This window comes from Chionomys nivalis, chromosome 22 (genome assembly GCF_950005125.1).
Source record: "Chionomys nivalis chromosome 22, mChiNiv1.1, whole genome shotgun sequence".
In the NCBI taxonomy this organism is placed as follows: Eukaryota; Metazoa; Chordata; class Mammalia; order Rodentia; family Cricetidae; genus Chionomys; species Chionomys nivalis.
In genome coordinates this window covers 27,137,687-27,153,121 of record NC_080107.1, presented here as the reverse complement: position 1 = coordinate 27,153,121, position 15,435 = coordinate 27,137,687, and the positions used below count along the sequence as shown (strand labels likewise).

At 38.7% G+C, this 15,435-nt stretch overlaps 1 protein-coding gene across 5 annotated transcripts in view; it reads left to right on the top strand.

The window, feature by feature from the left end:
* The window catches only part of Rif1 (replication timing regulatory factor 1), a 51,447-nt gene that overhangs the window by 7,179 nt on the left and 28,833 nt on the right, over positions 1-15,435 (top strand). For 4 of the 5 annotated variants that reach the window (XM_057754910.1, XM_057754911.1, XM_057754909.1 and 1 more), the window contains exons 7-17: positions 498-687; positions 4,541-4,633; positions 5,701-5,839; positions 5,964-6,115; positions 8,120-8,246; positions 9,063-9,221; positions 9,436-9,546; positions 11,632-11,694; positions 11,916-12,016; positions 13,480-13,566; positions 14,575-14,648. In XM_057754910.1, the coding sequence (XP_057610893.1) occupies positions 498-687; positions 4,541-4,633; positions 5,701-5,839; positions 5,964-6,115; positions 8,120-8,246; positions 9,063-9,221; positions 9,436-9,546; positions 11,632-11,694; positions 11,916-12,016; positions 13,480-13,566; positions 14,575-14,648 (1,296 nt within the window). The remainder of the gene's footprint in view (positions 1-497; positions 688-4,540; positions 4,634-5,700; positions 5,840-5,963; positions 6,116-8,119; positions 8,247-9,062; positions 9,222-9,435; positions 9,547-11,631; positions 11,695-11,915; positions 12,017-13,479; positions 13,567-14,574; positions 14,649-15,435) is intronic. The other variant, XM_057754912.1, reaches the window with a different exon arrangement.

Genomic DNA, 15,435 nt, shown 5'->3' with positions numbered 1-15,435 from the left:
AGTGTTAGGGAGTGATTTGAGCATATTAGGTAAATGCTCTACCGCTTAAATTGCATCCCAAACCAGATGTCCTTTTTCTTTTTTTAAAATTTGAGACAGCCAGGTAGTGGTGGCACACGCCTTTAATTCTAACAGAGGCAGGCGGATCTCTGAGTTCAAGGGCAGCCTCTGGTCTACAAGAGCTAGTTTCAGGACTGGGTCCAAAGCAACCCAGAGAAACCTTGTCTGGAAAAACAAACAAAAAATAAATTTGAGACATTTTCATCAAGTTGCCTAGGGCTGGACTTGACACAGCGCGTAGTTCAGGTAGGCCTTGAAACTTGTGATCATAACCTGTTGAACAGTTGGATTTATAGGCCTGTATCACCTGGCTTTGCTTCTTTTTTTTTTCCCCTTTGGTTTTTTCAGACCACCACTCGACCTGGCTTTGCTTCTTGATTTAACTTGACCTCGTTTTTTTTTTAAGTTTAATTTAGTTACTGATTTCTCTATTGTAGGCTAATTGAGCAAGCCCCAGTTCAAATGGGAGAAGAGTCTGTGAGGTGGGCCAAATTGGTCATACCATTAGTTGTTCACTCGGCACAAAAGGTCCATTTGCGAGGAGCCACTGCTTTGGAGATGGGGATGCCGTTGCTGCTCCAGAAACAACAAGAAATAGCCTTAATTACAGAGCACCTTATGACTACTGTAAGTGTTGCCTTTTGTAAGTTTGCTGAATTCTGTATTGGTGGCTTTTACCTGGAGTTTAAAATTCAGCCTGAAATCAGCTACTAGGTGATAGTGGTGCATGCTTTTGATCCCAGTACTATGGAGGCAGAGGCAGGTGGAGATCTGTGAGTTCTAGTACAGCCTGGTCTACAGAGCTAGTTCCAGAATCCCTGTTTCAAACAAAACAAAACAACAAATTCAGCCTGAATTATTACTGTAGTTACACCATGACTGAGGAGTTTAGTTTTAAAACAAAGATTTAGGCTCAATGGTAGATTGCTAGCTTAGCATGCACAATGTCTTGTGTGCAGTCTTAAGTATCAGATAAAATCAAATGTAGAAATGTTAACATTCAAATTACTCCTATAAGTTAAGTGTTTTAATTTAAAAGTCTAGATGTTTTATCACTTCTAGTGAATGATGAATAAAGAGGGATTATATTTCTGAAAAGGGAAGAATTGTAATGGATTCAGTTGTTAGAATAGCATCTCAGTTGATAAACATTTAATGTGTATAAGCTTATGTAAATGTAGTTTCCTAAATCCTGTTTCAGGTCTTAAGTTCACCAACCTCTATTCTTCATAACATCTGTTGAGCATTTGTTTTTGTGTGTGTATGTGTGTTAAGGTGAATTGTTTTAAAGGCATTGTTAGTGGTAGTGTGTAAACCTGTGAGGTTAATTCCTACCGTAACAAAACAGATAAGACATAATAGTATAAAGAAAAGGTTAGAATTAGACATGAGCAGTGATTAAACGTACAAGAATTGACTGTAAAATGATATTTTTTTTTTTTTTTGGTTTTTCGAGACAGGGTTTCTCTGGTTTTGGAGCCTGTCCTGGAACTAGCTCTGTAGACCAGGCTGGTCTCGAACTCACAGAGATCCGCCTGCCTCTGCCTCCCAAGTGCTGGGATTAAAGGCGTGCGCCACCACTGCCCGGCTAAAATGATAATTATTAAGTATAATTAATAATAGTGTCAGCTCATTTTAGGTGAGAAAGTCATGAGTGCCAAGGGCCCCTTTGTTTGTGCACCCAATTGGTTTTCATGGAATGTTGTGGGATTCTTTTCTTCAGTGGAAGAGAATGACAGATACAGAGCACCTAATCACATAGGTATAGGACTTGAGGATTATTGTAAGTTGGTTTTTGTTTGGAGATAGGATCTCATTTTATAGGACTGGGTAAGTCCAGAGTGGCCTGGAGCTCTTTGTGTACACCAGGCTGGCCTTGAATTCAGACTTTCTGCCTCCTGAGTCTGGGATTAAAGACCTGTGTGACCTAGCCAGGTTTATTATTAGGTCTTGACTTATCTGTGTATGTTTGTGTTTGCATGGATACAAGCATGAGAGGCCCAAAAAACAATCTCTCTGGTGTTCTTCAGGCACAGTTCCCTAACCCCCCCCCCTTTTTTTCTAAAGACTATTCACTGACCTGGTACTTGATGGATCCTCTTTTTTTTTTTTAAGATTTATTTATTATGTACACATTTTCAGCCTCCATGTATGCGTGCAGGCCAGAAGAGGGCGCCGGATCTCATTACAGATGGTTGTGAGCTACCATGTGGGTTGCTGGGGATTGGACTTCCAGAAGAGCAGTCAGTGCTCTTAACCTCTTCGCCATCTCTCCAGCCCCGATGGGTCCTCTTTTCTCCATCTTTCCAACTTTGGGATTTCAAACATGTACAATTATTTTTTTTTTAAACAAAGGTTCTGGGGATCAAATCTAGGTCCTCCTGCTTGTCTTGCAAGCCCTATACCAGCCCATGAAGTTTTTATTGGTACCATGATTTATATGGAATGCCACATGTTAATTACTTATTGCTTTGATGTAATATTTAGAAAAATATTCATAGACTCTCAAGAACACCAAGAAAGAGAAAACGAATAAGCCTGAGGAAGATTTCTTTAGGGTGCACATTTGGTTAATTGGTACCATACATGTTTTTAATCATGAACTTTATGGTGGCAGGCGTGAATGGCAGAGTATATGCTGCTTCTCACAGTGTGCGGCAGACACCTGTAAATCCCTGAATTTTTTTTTTTTTGTTTTGTTTTTTTGTTTTGTTTTGATTTTTTGTTTTTTCGAGACAGGGTTTCTCTGTGGTTTTGGAGCCTGTCCTGGAACTAGCTCTTGTAGACCAGGCTGGTCTCGAACTCACAGAGACCCGCCTGCCTCTGCCTCCCAAGTGCTGGGATTAAAGCACCACCGCCCGGCTAAATCCCTGAATTTGAAAGGCATTGATAAGAAGGATCTCTGTGAGTTGAAGTTGGTTTTCATAGCATGTAGGAGGAGTTCTCTGTCTTCCCAGCCAGCTCCCAAATTATGACATGAAGATTTATTATTAATTATGAAAGCTTGGCCAATAGCTTAGGCTTGTTTCTAACTAGCTCTTATAGCTTAAATTAACCTATTTCTACTTATATTGCCTCGTGGCTTTCTTTTTTTTTTTTTTTTTTTTGAGACAGGGTTTCTCTGAGGCTTTGGAGCCTGTCCTGGAACTAGCTCTGTAGACCAGGCTGGTCTCGAACTCACAGAGATCCGCCTGCCTCTGCCTCCCGAGAGCTGGGATTAAAGGCGTGCGCCATCATCGCCTGGCTGCCTCGTGGCTTTCACCTCTCCTCCCGCCTTACTTCCTCTGCATCTGGCTTGTGATACCCTTTATTCTTTCCAGCATCCTCTCTGCCCTGAAAATCCTGCCTACTGATTGGAGTTCAACTTTTTATTAAACCAATCTGAGTGATACATCTTCACAGTGTACAAAAAATTATTCCACCACAATAGAAAGTAATAGGTCATCCACACCAGTATAGTGGGACTTCATCTTGAAAAAGTCAAACTAAAAGTCATAATATTGTACTGGAAGCAGAGAATTAGAAGGAGCTATGGAAAGATCCCTTAAGACTTTCTCTCACTAATGTGCTTTCTCCTCATAGGCCAGTTTTTATTACTAATTCTCCACATAGATCGATCTATACATTTGAGTGAAAACGTTTATTTTTTTTTAAATTTGCTTTTCAGATTTATTCTGTGTATATTGTGAGTGCTAGGATGTACATGCTTGGGTGCAAGGATATACATGTTTGGGTGCACATAGGATCAGAGGATAGCTTTTATTTTTGGATGCAGTCTCATTGTGTAGACCAGATATATCTTGAATTTACAGAGATCAGCTTGCCTATGCCTCCTGAGTAATGGAATTAAAGACATGTGCCACCATGCCCAATAAGAAGGCAAATTGGGTGTCTCATTGGTAGGCTTGCAGATGGTAAGGTTTGAGCAGTAAGTGCCTTTAACCCACTGAGCTGTCTCATAGGCTCTTGAGCTTTAAGACATGTGTTACTATGAAGCTCTTAGTGTAAGAAGATCACTATAGTATCATTTGAATTCTGGTTAATCATGTGCGTAATAAAGAATAATGTAGATGGCCGGGCGGTGGTGGCACACGCCTTTAATCCCAGCACTTGGGAGGCAGAGGCAGGCGGATCTCTGTGAGTTCGAGACCAGGCTGGTCTACAGAGCTAGTTCCAGGACAGGCTCCAAAACCACAGAGAAACCCTGTCTCGAAAAAACAAAAACAAAAAAAAAAAAAAAAAAAATAATGTAGATGGTCAGATGAACATGAAATTGGTATTTGTAGAACTAGGTGCTTTTTCTTTTTTTAACTATTAGCTTCTTCACATTGAGCTTTTGCTTTCTGTGGAGGATGTGTTTGTTCACATTTGGAAAGGTTATTTGGCTCAATAAATTAATGCTTGAAAATTTTTTAGACTTGTTGATATTTTTGCTTTTTGAAGTATTGATAATACTTTTGATGATTACCTTTGTTTACAGAAATTAATCTCAGAACTCCAAAAGCTGTTTATGAGTAAAAACGAGACTTATGTATTAAAATTGTGGCCTTTGTTTGTCAAACTTCTTGGAAAGGTAAGTGCCACAGATAAAGAACTAGTTGATATTTTCATAATTTGAATATGCCAGAATTTTTACTTTTTAAGAGTATCCCACACTCAGGCTGCTCTGGAGCTCGCTGCTCTGGAGCTCACCGCTCACCACCATAGCACAAGCCCAGGACACCACTGTGCCTAGCTTTCGTGTGGGTGTGCATGCTTATGTGTGCACTGATGCACATTAACGTGCACATTCATGTGGAGGCCAGAACTCAACTTCAGGTGGTGCTCATTAAGTGCCATCTGCCTTTTTTTTTTTTTAATGATTCTTTATTATATTTATTTGTGTGAATGATGTGTGAGAAATGACACCCATCAGACTCATTGGGACTCCTTGAGGGAATTGTTCACACCTTCATTATAGGCTCCCAGTGAACTCAGGGTGGCAGATCCACCTGCCTCTCTGCTGGTGTTAAAGGCATCTGTTACTATCTCCTAACATCTGTCTTTGAGGCAGACTTCTTTCTAGCAATGGGATTGCAAGTCTTTGCCACCATGTCTGGCCTTACAACAGCATATGTGGTATATGTGTTATATGTACGTGCACTCACAGAAATGTCGGTGTGTACATGGAGGTCAAGGCAACTTTTAAGTTTTTCTTTCCTGCTACTGGAGATTAAACTCAGGTTTTCAGGTTTTTGTGCTGAGCCTTCTCACGGGCCTTTTCTTCTGTCCAGGGTTTTTTGAGACATGCTCTTACTATGTAGTCCTGTCTAGGCTAGAGCTCTGTTCCTCAGAATTACCTTGAAGGCAGATTTGCCTGCCTCTCCTTCTATATTCAACAACATCCAGCTGCCTAGCTTTTGAACCTGGGTTCTGAGGATTGATTTAATTTGGGTCCTCATCAATGCACAAGCACTTTATTGAACAAGCTGTTTCCCCCATACCTTTAGCTTGTTTTTAATTTGCTTAAAACATCCTCATTACTCATGTTAAAGATCTTTTATGTTGTAAGCAATGTGACCTTTGTTTACTGATTATGAGCCAAGAACATGGTAACAAGTGAATAAATGAATTATTTTGATGCGTTTTCTCTTTTCTTAGGCCTTGCACCGAAGTGGGAGTTTCATCAATTCTTTGTTACAGCTGGAAGAACTGGGCTTCCGTAGTGGAACACCCATGATTAAAAAGATAGCTTTCATTGCTTGGAAAAGCTTAATAGATAATTTTGCTTTAAACCCAGGTATGTGAATAGTTTTAAATTCTTCTTTGTCTTTCGTCCAGCAGTACTGGAGTTTGTCAAAGTGAGTTTATTCTGACTTTTTTTGGTACAGTAATCTTTTACTTTATCCATATTTTCTTTTAAGATATACTTTGTAGTGCAAAAAGACTCAAGTTGTTAATGCAGCCTTTGAGTTCCATCCATGTGAGAGCAGAAACATTAGCATTAACAAAACTAGAAGTCTGGTGGTATTTACTGATAAGACTCGGACCTCAACTCCCTGGCAACTTTGAACAGGTAACATTGTAATTATTAACCATTAACTTAGATTCATATGTCTTTGTAGTTTTTTGTTTCCTGTGATAGGGTCTTAATTTTGTAGCACTTTTCTGGGCTGGAACTCCCTATGTAGATCAAGCCGGCCATTAGAAGTATTCACCAGCATGCCTGACATGTGTCCTTAAATTCTAACAGTTCTAATTTCAGAAGTGTTTTTTTGTTAGGTATCTATTTTTAAAGTCTTATATTCTTTATTGCACAGTATTCTCCAGAGGCCTAAGATGGAGTACTCATAAACCTCTAGTCAGCAAATGCCAACATACCAGTGTAGAATATTCATTTAAGAACTATCTCAGCCGGGCAGTGGTGGCGCACGCCTTTAATCCCAGCACTTGGGAGGCAGAGGCAGGCGGATCTCTGAGTTCGAGGCCAGCCTGGTCTACAAGAGCTAGTTCCGGGACAGGCACCAAAGCTACAGAGAAACCCTGCCTCGAAAAACCAAAAAAAAAAAAAAAAAAAAAAAAGAACTATCTCATTTGTTCTATGTATGGGTGTTTTGCCTACATAATGTAGCGTATTTGTACCCTCTGATGCCAGAAGAAGCTTCAGATCCTTGAACAGGGGTTATCAGGGTGTGAGTACTACGGATGTGGGGAATCTAATTTAGGTCCTGGAAGAGCAGCCAGTGGCTTCCTTGCCTAACCAGCTCCAGCGTTTTGTGTGTTTTGCCTGCGTGTATGTCTACATATCTTTCGTGCCTTATCTCAGAGGTGACCAGAAAGGTGTTTGTTGAATCTCTGGGATTGATTGGAATTAAAGAGCCATCTCTCTAGCCCTGTCTGTCTTTTTTTGGTTTTTCGAGACAGGGTTTCTCTGTAGCTTTGGAGCCTGTCCTGGAACTCCCTTTGTAGACCAGGCTGGCCTCGAACTCACAGAGATCCACCTGCCTCTGCCTCCCAAGTGCTGGGATTAAAGGTGTGTGCCACCACCGTCAGGCTGTCTTGATATTTTCTAATGTTACTTTTCCCAGAAGCTTTGCTCAGCAGGGGTTATATTGCTTAGTGGTAGGGACTATGATTAGACTGTACCTAACCATTTGTTTAATAGTCAACAACAAAGAAGAATTTAAAAACTTAAAGGTTGGGGATGTACATAAATTGACAGGATACTTGCTCATCATGCTTGTTGCCCTAGAGTCAAACTTCTGGACCACAGTGGAGTGTGCTGGTGCATGTCTTTATCCCTAGCACCCAAGAATTAAAGGCAAAAGAAGTTGTATGTTGAGTTCCAGGAAAGCCTGGGATGAAGGCAACCTTGTCTGGGGAGGAAACTACAACAAATGCACCAGTAGCATGTGCAACTAACTCAGAATTTGTTTGCCAAAGTTATTAGTGTGTGCAATTTTGTTTAGAACTAACTGAAACACATATCCCAGGCCAATACAAGTATAGAAATCTTGTTCTTTGCCAAGTTGTGGTGGCACATGCCTTTAAATTTAGCACTTGAGAGACAAGAGGCAGGTGGATCTCTTCAAGGGCACCCTGCCCTCAGAGTGAGTTCCAGGACAGCTAGAGCTGGACAGAGAAACCCTGTCTCCAAAGTAACCAAAACAAAACCAAAAGAGAAGGAAAAAGAAAACTTGTCTTGCATTTCAAATTTTTTTTTCACCAATGTGTCTCTCCTGTCCTGGAACTTGAGTCATGTTTAGATTTAAAAACAGTTTTGTGTTTAGAATGTAGAAGGTCTTAAATTTTTAATTGACCTGATCTATCTCCATATCAGGAGAATTAAGATTGCTTCTTGAGAAAATATATATATTGCTGGTTGGTGACACATTCCTTTAGCACTTCGGAGGCAGAGGCAGGTAGATCTATGAGTTGAAGGTCATCCTGGTCTGTAGAGTGAGATCCAGGGCACACAGGACTGCACATTAAAATCCCGCCTCAAAAAAAGCACATAACTTGTAAAACTTTTACAAACTTGACAATGAAACTATTGCTGTTTTGTCTTTTCATCTGTTAGGTTTGTGTGCCTTTGATTCAGAGTACAATAAGTGTTGATAGTGTTGCTTCACCGCAAGGCAGTTCATCTCGAGGGTCTACGTCTCCTGGCTTAAGTCCACTGAGTCCATTGACTCCTGGACATAAAGGTGAGAAAAAGAGATTTCCTTTTCTTCTGAAAAGTCTTTGAAGGAGTGGTTGCACTTTCTTTCATCTGGTGTCCTTTAAGCAAAAAGTTCTTTTTGTTTTTTTGAGATAGGATCTCCTATAACTTAGCCTGTCTCAGAACTTGCTGAGGCTAGTCCTAAATTGCTGATTCAGGACGAACGACCTCTACCTTTCAAATATTGGGATTAGAGGGCACACCTCTAATGCATTCTTATCTATGCTCTTTGTTACTGATAGTCATTTTGTTACTGATTTTGCAACTTTTAATTGGATTACTTGGGTGGTTGGAAAATATTTTTTTCGGTTTTCTTTTTATCTTTGTATATAGCCCAAATTTGAATTTTCCCCCCTGTTATTTAAGACTGATTGATGAGAACTCTTGTTTTGAGACATGTTCTCACTATTTAGTTCTGGCTAGCCTGGAACCCACTGTGTTGACCAGCCTGGCTTTGAACGGACAAAAGTCCTCCTGCGGTTGTTGGGATTGCAAAGGTGTACAGTCAGACCTAGCTCATTTCATGCTACACGAATTGATTGCCAATAAACAATTCGGAATGACTAAGAAAGTAGCAAAAACTTACTTGCTTGCATTGACTATGGATCTTAAAAGACACTTAAAGCAGCCTTAGAAAGCAATTATTTGTCTTTAATATATGTCATCCTTTTTCAGCGTTTTAGATTTTCTATTCAAGTTTCAGAAAGGCTTGAATATTAATTTCAGGGTGTCTGTCATGTTTCTGCAGGTATATTGTATTGCTAGGAAGTATAACTTGAATGATTTTGTATTTGTTTTAAAGGAGTTCCTGCAACACCACGCATGAATCCGAGTTCAAATATTGGTGGAATGGCTTCAATCCCTTCCATTCAGCTTTTGGGACTGGAAATGATGCTTCATTTTTTGTTGGGTCCAGAAGTCTTGAATTTTGCTAAGCAACACAAGCTTGTATTAAGCTTAGGTATTTGTTTTGGAAATAATTTCATGTGTTTGAAACAATCTAAAACTTACTGTGGTGGATGGAGGAGAGGCCTTGTTCACAACAACTTAATAGTGATATTGTTGAGTGAAATAAGTATAAATTTAAGTAAAAGCATTTTTTAGATAATTTTTTTTTTTTTTTGAAAATTTTGCTCCATAAATCTTTGACTTGATTTTCTTATTTTCCCCTTTAGAGCCACTGGAGTACCCACTAATCAGCAGCCCTTCTTTCTTCTCTAAGCATGCGCATACACTTATCACTGCTGTTCATGATAGCTTTGTTGCAGTTGGAAAAGATGCTTCAGGTAAGTTTAGAATTACTATTATTATTATTATCATTATTATTTTGATTTTTGAAACAGGGTTTCTCTGTAGTTTTTGGTGCCTGTCCTGGAACTAACTCTTGTAGACCATGTTGGCTTCGAACTCACAGAGATCTGCTTGCCTCTGCCTCCCGAGTGCTGGGATTAAAGATATGCGCCACTACCTCCTGGCATAAATTTAGGGCATTTTAAACTCAAAAGTCTTGTTTATTTTTTTAACCATTTATGTGTTCGGCCCTACACGTGCGATAACACATGGTGACGTTGGAACAACTTTTTAGTACTCAAGTTCTTCACCATGTGGGTCCTGGGAATTTAGGCCCTCAGGGTTGGAAGCAGGAACCTTTACCCATTGAGTCATCTCCCCAGCCCTTTAAAGAAAAGAAAAAAAATATTACTGAGTTTTGGTGTGACATACCTTTACGTCACAGCACTCAGAAGGCAGAGGGAGGTGGATCGTTAGTTCAAGGCCAGCCTGGGCTACAGAGCCAGTTCGAGGACAGCAAGGGCTACACAAAGAAATCCTGTCTCAAATAACAAAACCAAATATTTATTTGTGCACCAAAAAAGTTTATTTTTTCCTTGAAGTAACTTGTGTTAAACCATTATAACTGGGAGATAGGAGTGGCTGACAGCACTGGGGAGGTAGAGGCAGGAGGCTAGTCTGATATTTGATGCCTGCATTGTCTATCTAGCATGTTTCAGACACCCAAGACTACATAGGAAAAGAAAATAGTTGGATTGTACTAAGAGATAGATAGTGCATAATAGAGGTGGTTAGACAGGAAGACTGCCAAACGTTTGATGCCACCCTAGGCAACAAAGATGCTGTGCTTCAAATTGAGTATGGTGGCAAACATGATCCGAGCATTGGAGAAGGTGAGAAAAATGGATCACTCACTTAAGGTAGACCCAATTTTCAAACATAGAGCCTGTCACCCAAAAATAAGTAGGTAAAATAAAGCATATTATTTTCTCCTATTATGCATGTATGTGTGTATTAAGGCTTTTCCACGGCACATGTGTGAAAGACGGGACAAATTTTGGAAGTTCTTTTCTCCACTAATGTCGGTTGTGTCTCAGGATTAAACTCAGGTTATCAGATTTGGCAAAAGTGCCTGCTGAGACATTTTATTTTGTTTTGGTTCTTTTTATTTATTTTGTTTTTAATAAATAAAAGGGTATTGTTTATTTAATAAACAAAAGGTGTAGCCATGGAGTCTAGGCTGGGAAAATTTGTATTCTTTGAAAATCATCTGACCTGAAACCAGTGGTAGTCCTCTTGTCTTTGACTTCGAGACAGGGTTTCTCTGCAGCTTTGGAGCCTGTCCTGAAACTAGCTTTTGTAGACCAGGTTGGCTTTGAACTCACAGAGATCCATCTGCTTCTGCCTCCTGAGTGCTGGGATTAAAGGTGTGCGCCACCACTGCCCGGCTTGTCTCTCTCTTTTTTTTTTTTTTTTTTTTTTTGGTTTTTTGAGACAGGGTTTCTCTGTGGTTTTGGAGCCTGTCCTGGAACTAGCTCTGTAGACCAGGCTGGTCTCGAACTCACAGAGATCCGCCTGCCTCTGCCTCCCAAGTGCTGGGATTAAAGGCGTGCGCCACCACCGCCCGGCCCGGCTTGTCTCTCTTAAGTGAAATGGATAAGTGTATACACTGGGCATGACTTTTACATTTAAATCATTGTTTTCCTTTTTGCAGAAGTGATGGGCGTTCAACGTAGAAAATACAGATAAAAGTGAAAACATTTATTCTTTGTTATAGGACAGTCCCATTGTTAACATGTCCTTTTTAAAAAGGCTTAATTTCTATAAAGAAAGATTGAAATGGTGGTTTTATAAATGGTCAAATTCTCAATTTGCTATTAGTATAAGGAACCGCAGAATAGGCTTTGCTTTCTTGTTTTCAAGTTATTTTATATATACGGGTATTTTGCCTGTGTATGTATGTGTACTAGAGCCTGGTGCTGAAGGAGGTTAGAAGAGGACATCGGATTCCTTGAAACTGGAGTTAGACATGGGTTACTAGGACCTGAACCTTATCTTAAAAAGTTTTGTTTCTTTGACAGAAGCCGTAGTTAGTGCTATCTGGAAGGCGCTGATTAGCTTGGTGAAGTCAGTTACTGAGTCAGGTAAGCACTATTACATTGCTAAGTGACCTTCACAGCTGCAAGTGCAGTGCTTCACTTGCCAGTGTAAACCTTATTTGTATTATGTTTATGAAATTAATCCTTTAATCCTTTAACAAGTTGCTTAAATTGTTTAATTAAAATAAAATTTTCATAGCTCTTAGTAGATATACTCACCTAAAACATGTTTGGAATTATAGCCTTTCTTTTATTCTTTTTCATAGGAAACAGAAAAGAAAGATCAGGTTCTGAAGTTTTGACTCTCTTACTAAAATCTTTGGAAAACATAGTGAAGTCAGAAGTATTTCCTGTATCAAAAACACTGGTAAATATATTTATAAGTTGCCTTAAAGTCTAATTCTGAGATTCAGTTTATATTGATACTGTTCAGTTAATGTTTGGCACAGACCTATAATACCAAATTTTGACTAGTAATTTAACTGTATTTATTGTAACTGCCATTCAAATGTCATTTGAAACCTGCGTAGTTTAAGTAACATGCAACTTAAACTGAACAGATTTCAATGTTTATGGTGCTTGGTAACAATAGCCAACTGTCAGTTTTTAAGTATGCTTTAAAAACTTCAATAGTAGGAATGAAAAAAATAAGCTGGAAAAAATAACGTAGTTTTTTGTTGTTGTTTTTTCGAGGCAGGGTTTCTCCGTAGCTTTTTGGTTCCTGTCCTGGAACTAGTTCTTCTAGACCTCGAACTCATAGAGATCCGCCTGCCTCTGCCTCCCGAGTGCTGGGATTAAAGGCACACGCCACCACCGCCCGGCAATAATGTAGTTTTTATAATAGTGTAACAAATAACATCGTTAAATACACCGTGCTGGTACTGCATAGTAGATGGTATCAAGGACTCTAGAACAAATTAGGTTGAATCTTTGTCTAACTAAGGGAATTTGGACAATTAATTGCCTTGCTTACATGGCATATCAGTTCTGAATTTGTATTTGTGAAAAGTGTATTTAGTAGTTTAAATAGTTAAGTGAGTTTATGTTTACAAAGCAGTCTGGACAAGGCACAAATTAATATTGTTAAATTTAGTGTATTTCCAAAATTGGCTAAAAATGTCTTTACTAAGGTAACTTAATGACACTTAACACCTTGTAGTTCATATTATTATAAGCACAGGAAGACTTGGAACAGTTTGGGAGACTCTAGCATCTTTGGATTTATAATCTGAGAATTGACTTTTAGTTAACAAGCTGTTTAAATAGGCCTTTTAGGCCTGTTTGGTGTGTATGTGATTTTTGTTTGTTTTTCGAGACAGGGTTTCTCTGTAGCTTCAGAGCCTGTCCTGGAACTCGCTCTATAGACCAGGCTATCCTCGAACTCACAGAGATTTACCTTCCTCTGCCTCTGAGTGCTGGTATTAAAAGGCGAGCACCACCACCACTTAATTTAAAACAATGAACTAGTATGAAGGTCCATTTTTAGAAAAATAGTTAAATTATGGATACTTGTTCATATATTTGCTTTTTATTCTAATACAAAAACTTGTAAAAGTAGGTCTTCAATATTTTCTCCTTGAACCTTTGAAATAAGGTAAACATAAACATTAGTTTGAATATACTGTAATGAATAATGTAAACACATTATACACAATAGTCTATGAATATACTGTAATGAATCACAATGTAAATATATAATGTATATTAGGAATATACTATAATGAATTACAAGTGATAATTACTTAAGTTAGAAACCTAGATGATGTAAAGTTTTTACCGAGGAACAGGTTTTTATCGCTAACTATTGTAAAATCTTTCTTTCTTTCTTAGGTTCTCATGGAAATTACAGTTAAAGAACTTCCTCAGAAAGTATTAGGTTCACCAGCATATCAGGTTGCTAATATGGATATTCTTAATGCAAGTATCTTAAATGTAGTGTAGTGATACGATAAAGATTGGCAGAACAAAAATTTCTTTAGATTTTTTTTAAATGACAATTGAAGTTGGTTGGTTCCGTTAAAAACCTTGTATGCAGAATAATAGATTGCTGTGAAAAATTAAAGATGGTACTGTGCCAGCAGATGACCTTTTTTCTTCCCTGGGTTTATTAGTGGACTCGAAAGAACGTTTTCTATTTGTATGGAGTAATATTACTGGCTACTACTAAAGTATTTGAAAACTTAGTAATAATTAGCTTAGTAGTGTGAAATATACTTTGTTGTTTGAAACATGGGTATTCTGACTCCAAGTTCTAGGGTGTGTCATCTGATGCCTCACCATCTTTGATTTCTCATGGGAGAAGTATGATCAGAGAATAGCATTGGATTTGTTTTTTGTTTTTTTTTTTTAATTTTTCTTTACTGTTCATTTAATTTTATTAGCTTTTTTGTGCCTCAATAATGTGGGAAGCAGTACTTGGAGATGCCAGGAGAAGGTGTTAGATTCTCCTGCAGCTAGTTACAGGTGGTTGTGATCCACCTAATGTGGGTACTGGGAACTGAAGCCTGGTCCTTTGTAAGAGCAGAATACTATTAACTATGGAGCTATCCTTTTTTCAAAAGAAAAAAATTAGGACTGTGTCTTTTTAGCCCTAGTTGGCCTAGGACTTGCTCTGTAAACCAGGCTTGCTTCTAAATCTCAAACTCGTACATAGCACTGCTATTGTCATACCTGGCTTGTTTTGAAGACAGTCTCATTAGGTATCCCACACTAGCCTTGAACTCAAGATTCTTCCCCTTCAGTCTACTGGCTGTTACAATTAAAAGTGTGTGCCGCTGTGCCTTGCACTGTGTAGTTTTTTAAATAAACTGCCGTTGCCATCATACTCTAAGGCTAAAAGTTTTCATTTTAAAATAAATCATATTAAATGCTTGCAGAAAACAAACTGTTCTTTTTACTGGGAATTGTGACTTTTTTTCTTTTCAGGGAACTCCAGCTTTGTTCTTAATCCAGTTAATTTTTAACAACAATCTTTTAGAATGTGGTGTTGCAGATGAAAAGTAAGTTTGCACCTTGCTTTTTATTTTAAGTCCTGTCATGGTTGCATGAGTGTCAATCACGGTGGCCTGGAATCACTATATAAAGAGACTGACTTGAACTGATTTCTCCTTTCTCCACTTGCTAATTTCTAGGATAGAAGTGTATCACTGTGTGGCCTTTTTGTTTTTCAATTTTTTTTTTTCAATTTTTTTTTTTTTTTTTTTTTTTTTTTTGGTTTTTCGAGACAGGGTTTCTCTGTGGTTTTGGAGCCTATCCTGGAACTAGCTCTTGTAGACCAGGCTGGTCTCGAACTCACAGAGATCCGCCTGCCTTTGCCTCCCGAGTGCTGGGATTAAAGGTGTGCGCCACCACCGCCCGGCTTCAATGTTTTTATTTAGCATCATGTTTAACCTGGCTATGTGTAGAACAGGCTCTGCTTGAGCTCAGATCTGCCTTTCTCTGCTGGGATTAAACTGTACAACTAATCCAGTCCCTTGCCTGGTTTTTCCCTCTTTTCTTTTTCATGAAAGATGATTACATAATGAATGAGATTTAAATTTGGTTTTAGAATTAAAAAGTTTTTCTTATTTAAACATCCTGTCTATATACAGCCAAAGTTGGCCTCAAACTTGTGGCAGTTCTGCCTCCACCTCCTAATTGCTAGGTTACAGATAACCCACTAAGCTCAGTTGGTCATTTTGTGTTTTGTGATGTGGCTTTGTAGCCCAGGGCCATCTTATTGTAGATCTTTTTGTTTCTGATTCCCCAATGCTGGCGTTTGTCACCAGGTCTTGTGTTAAAGATATT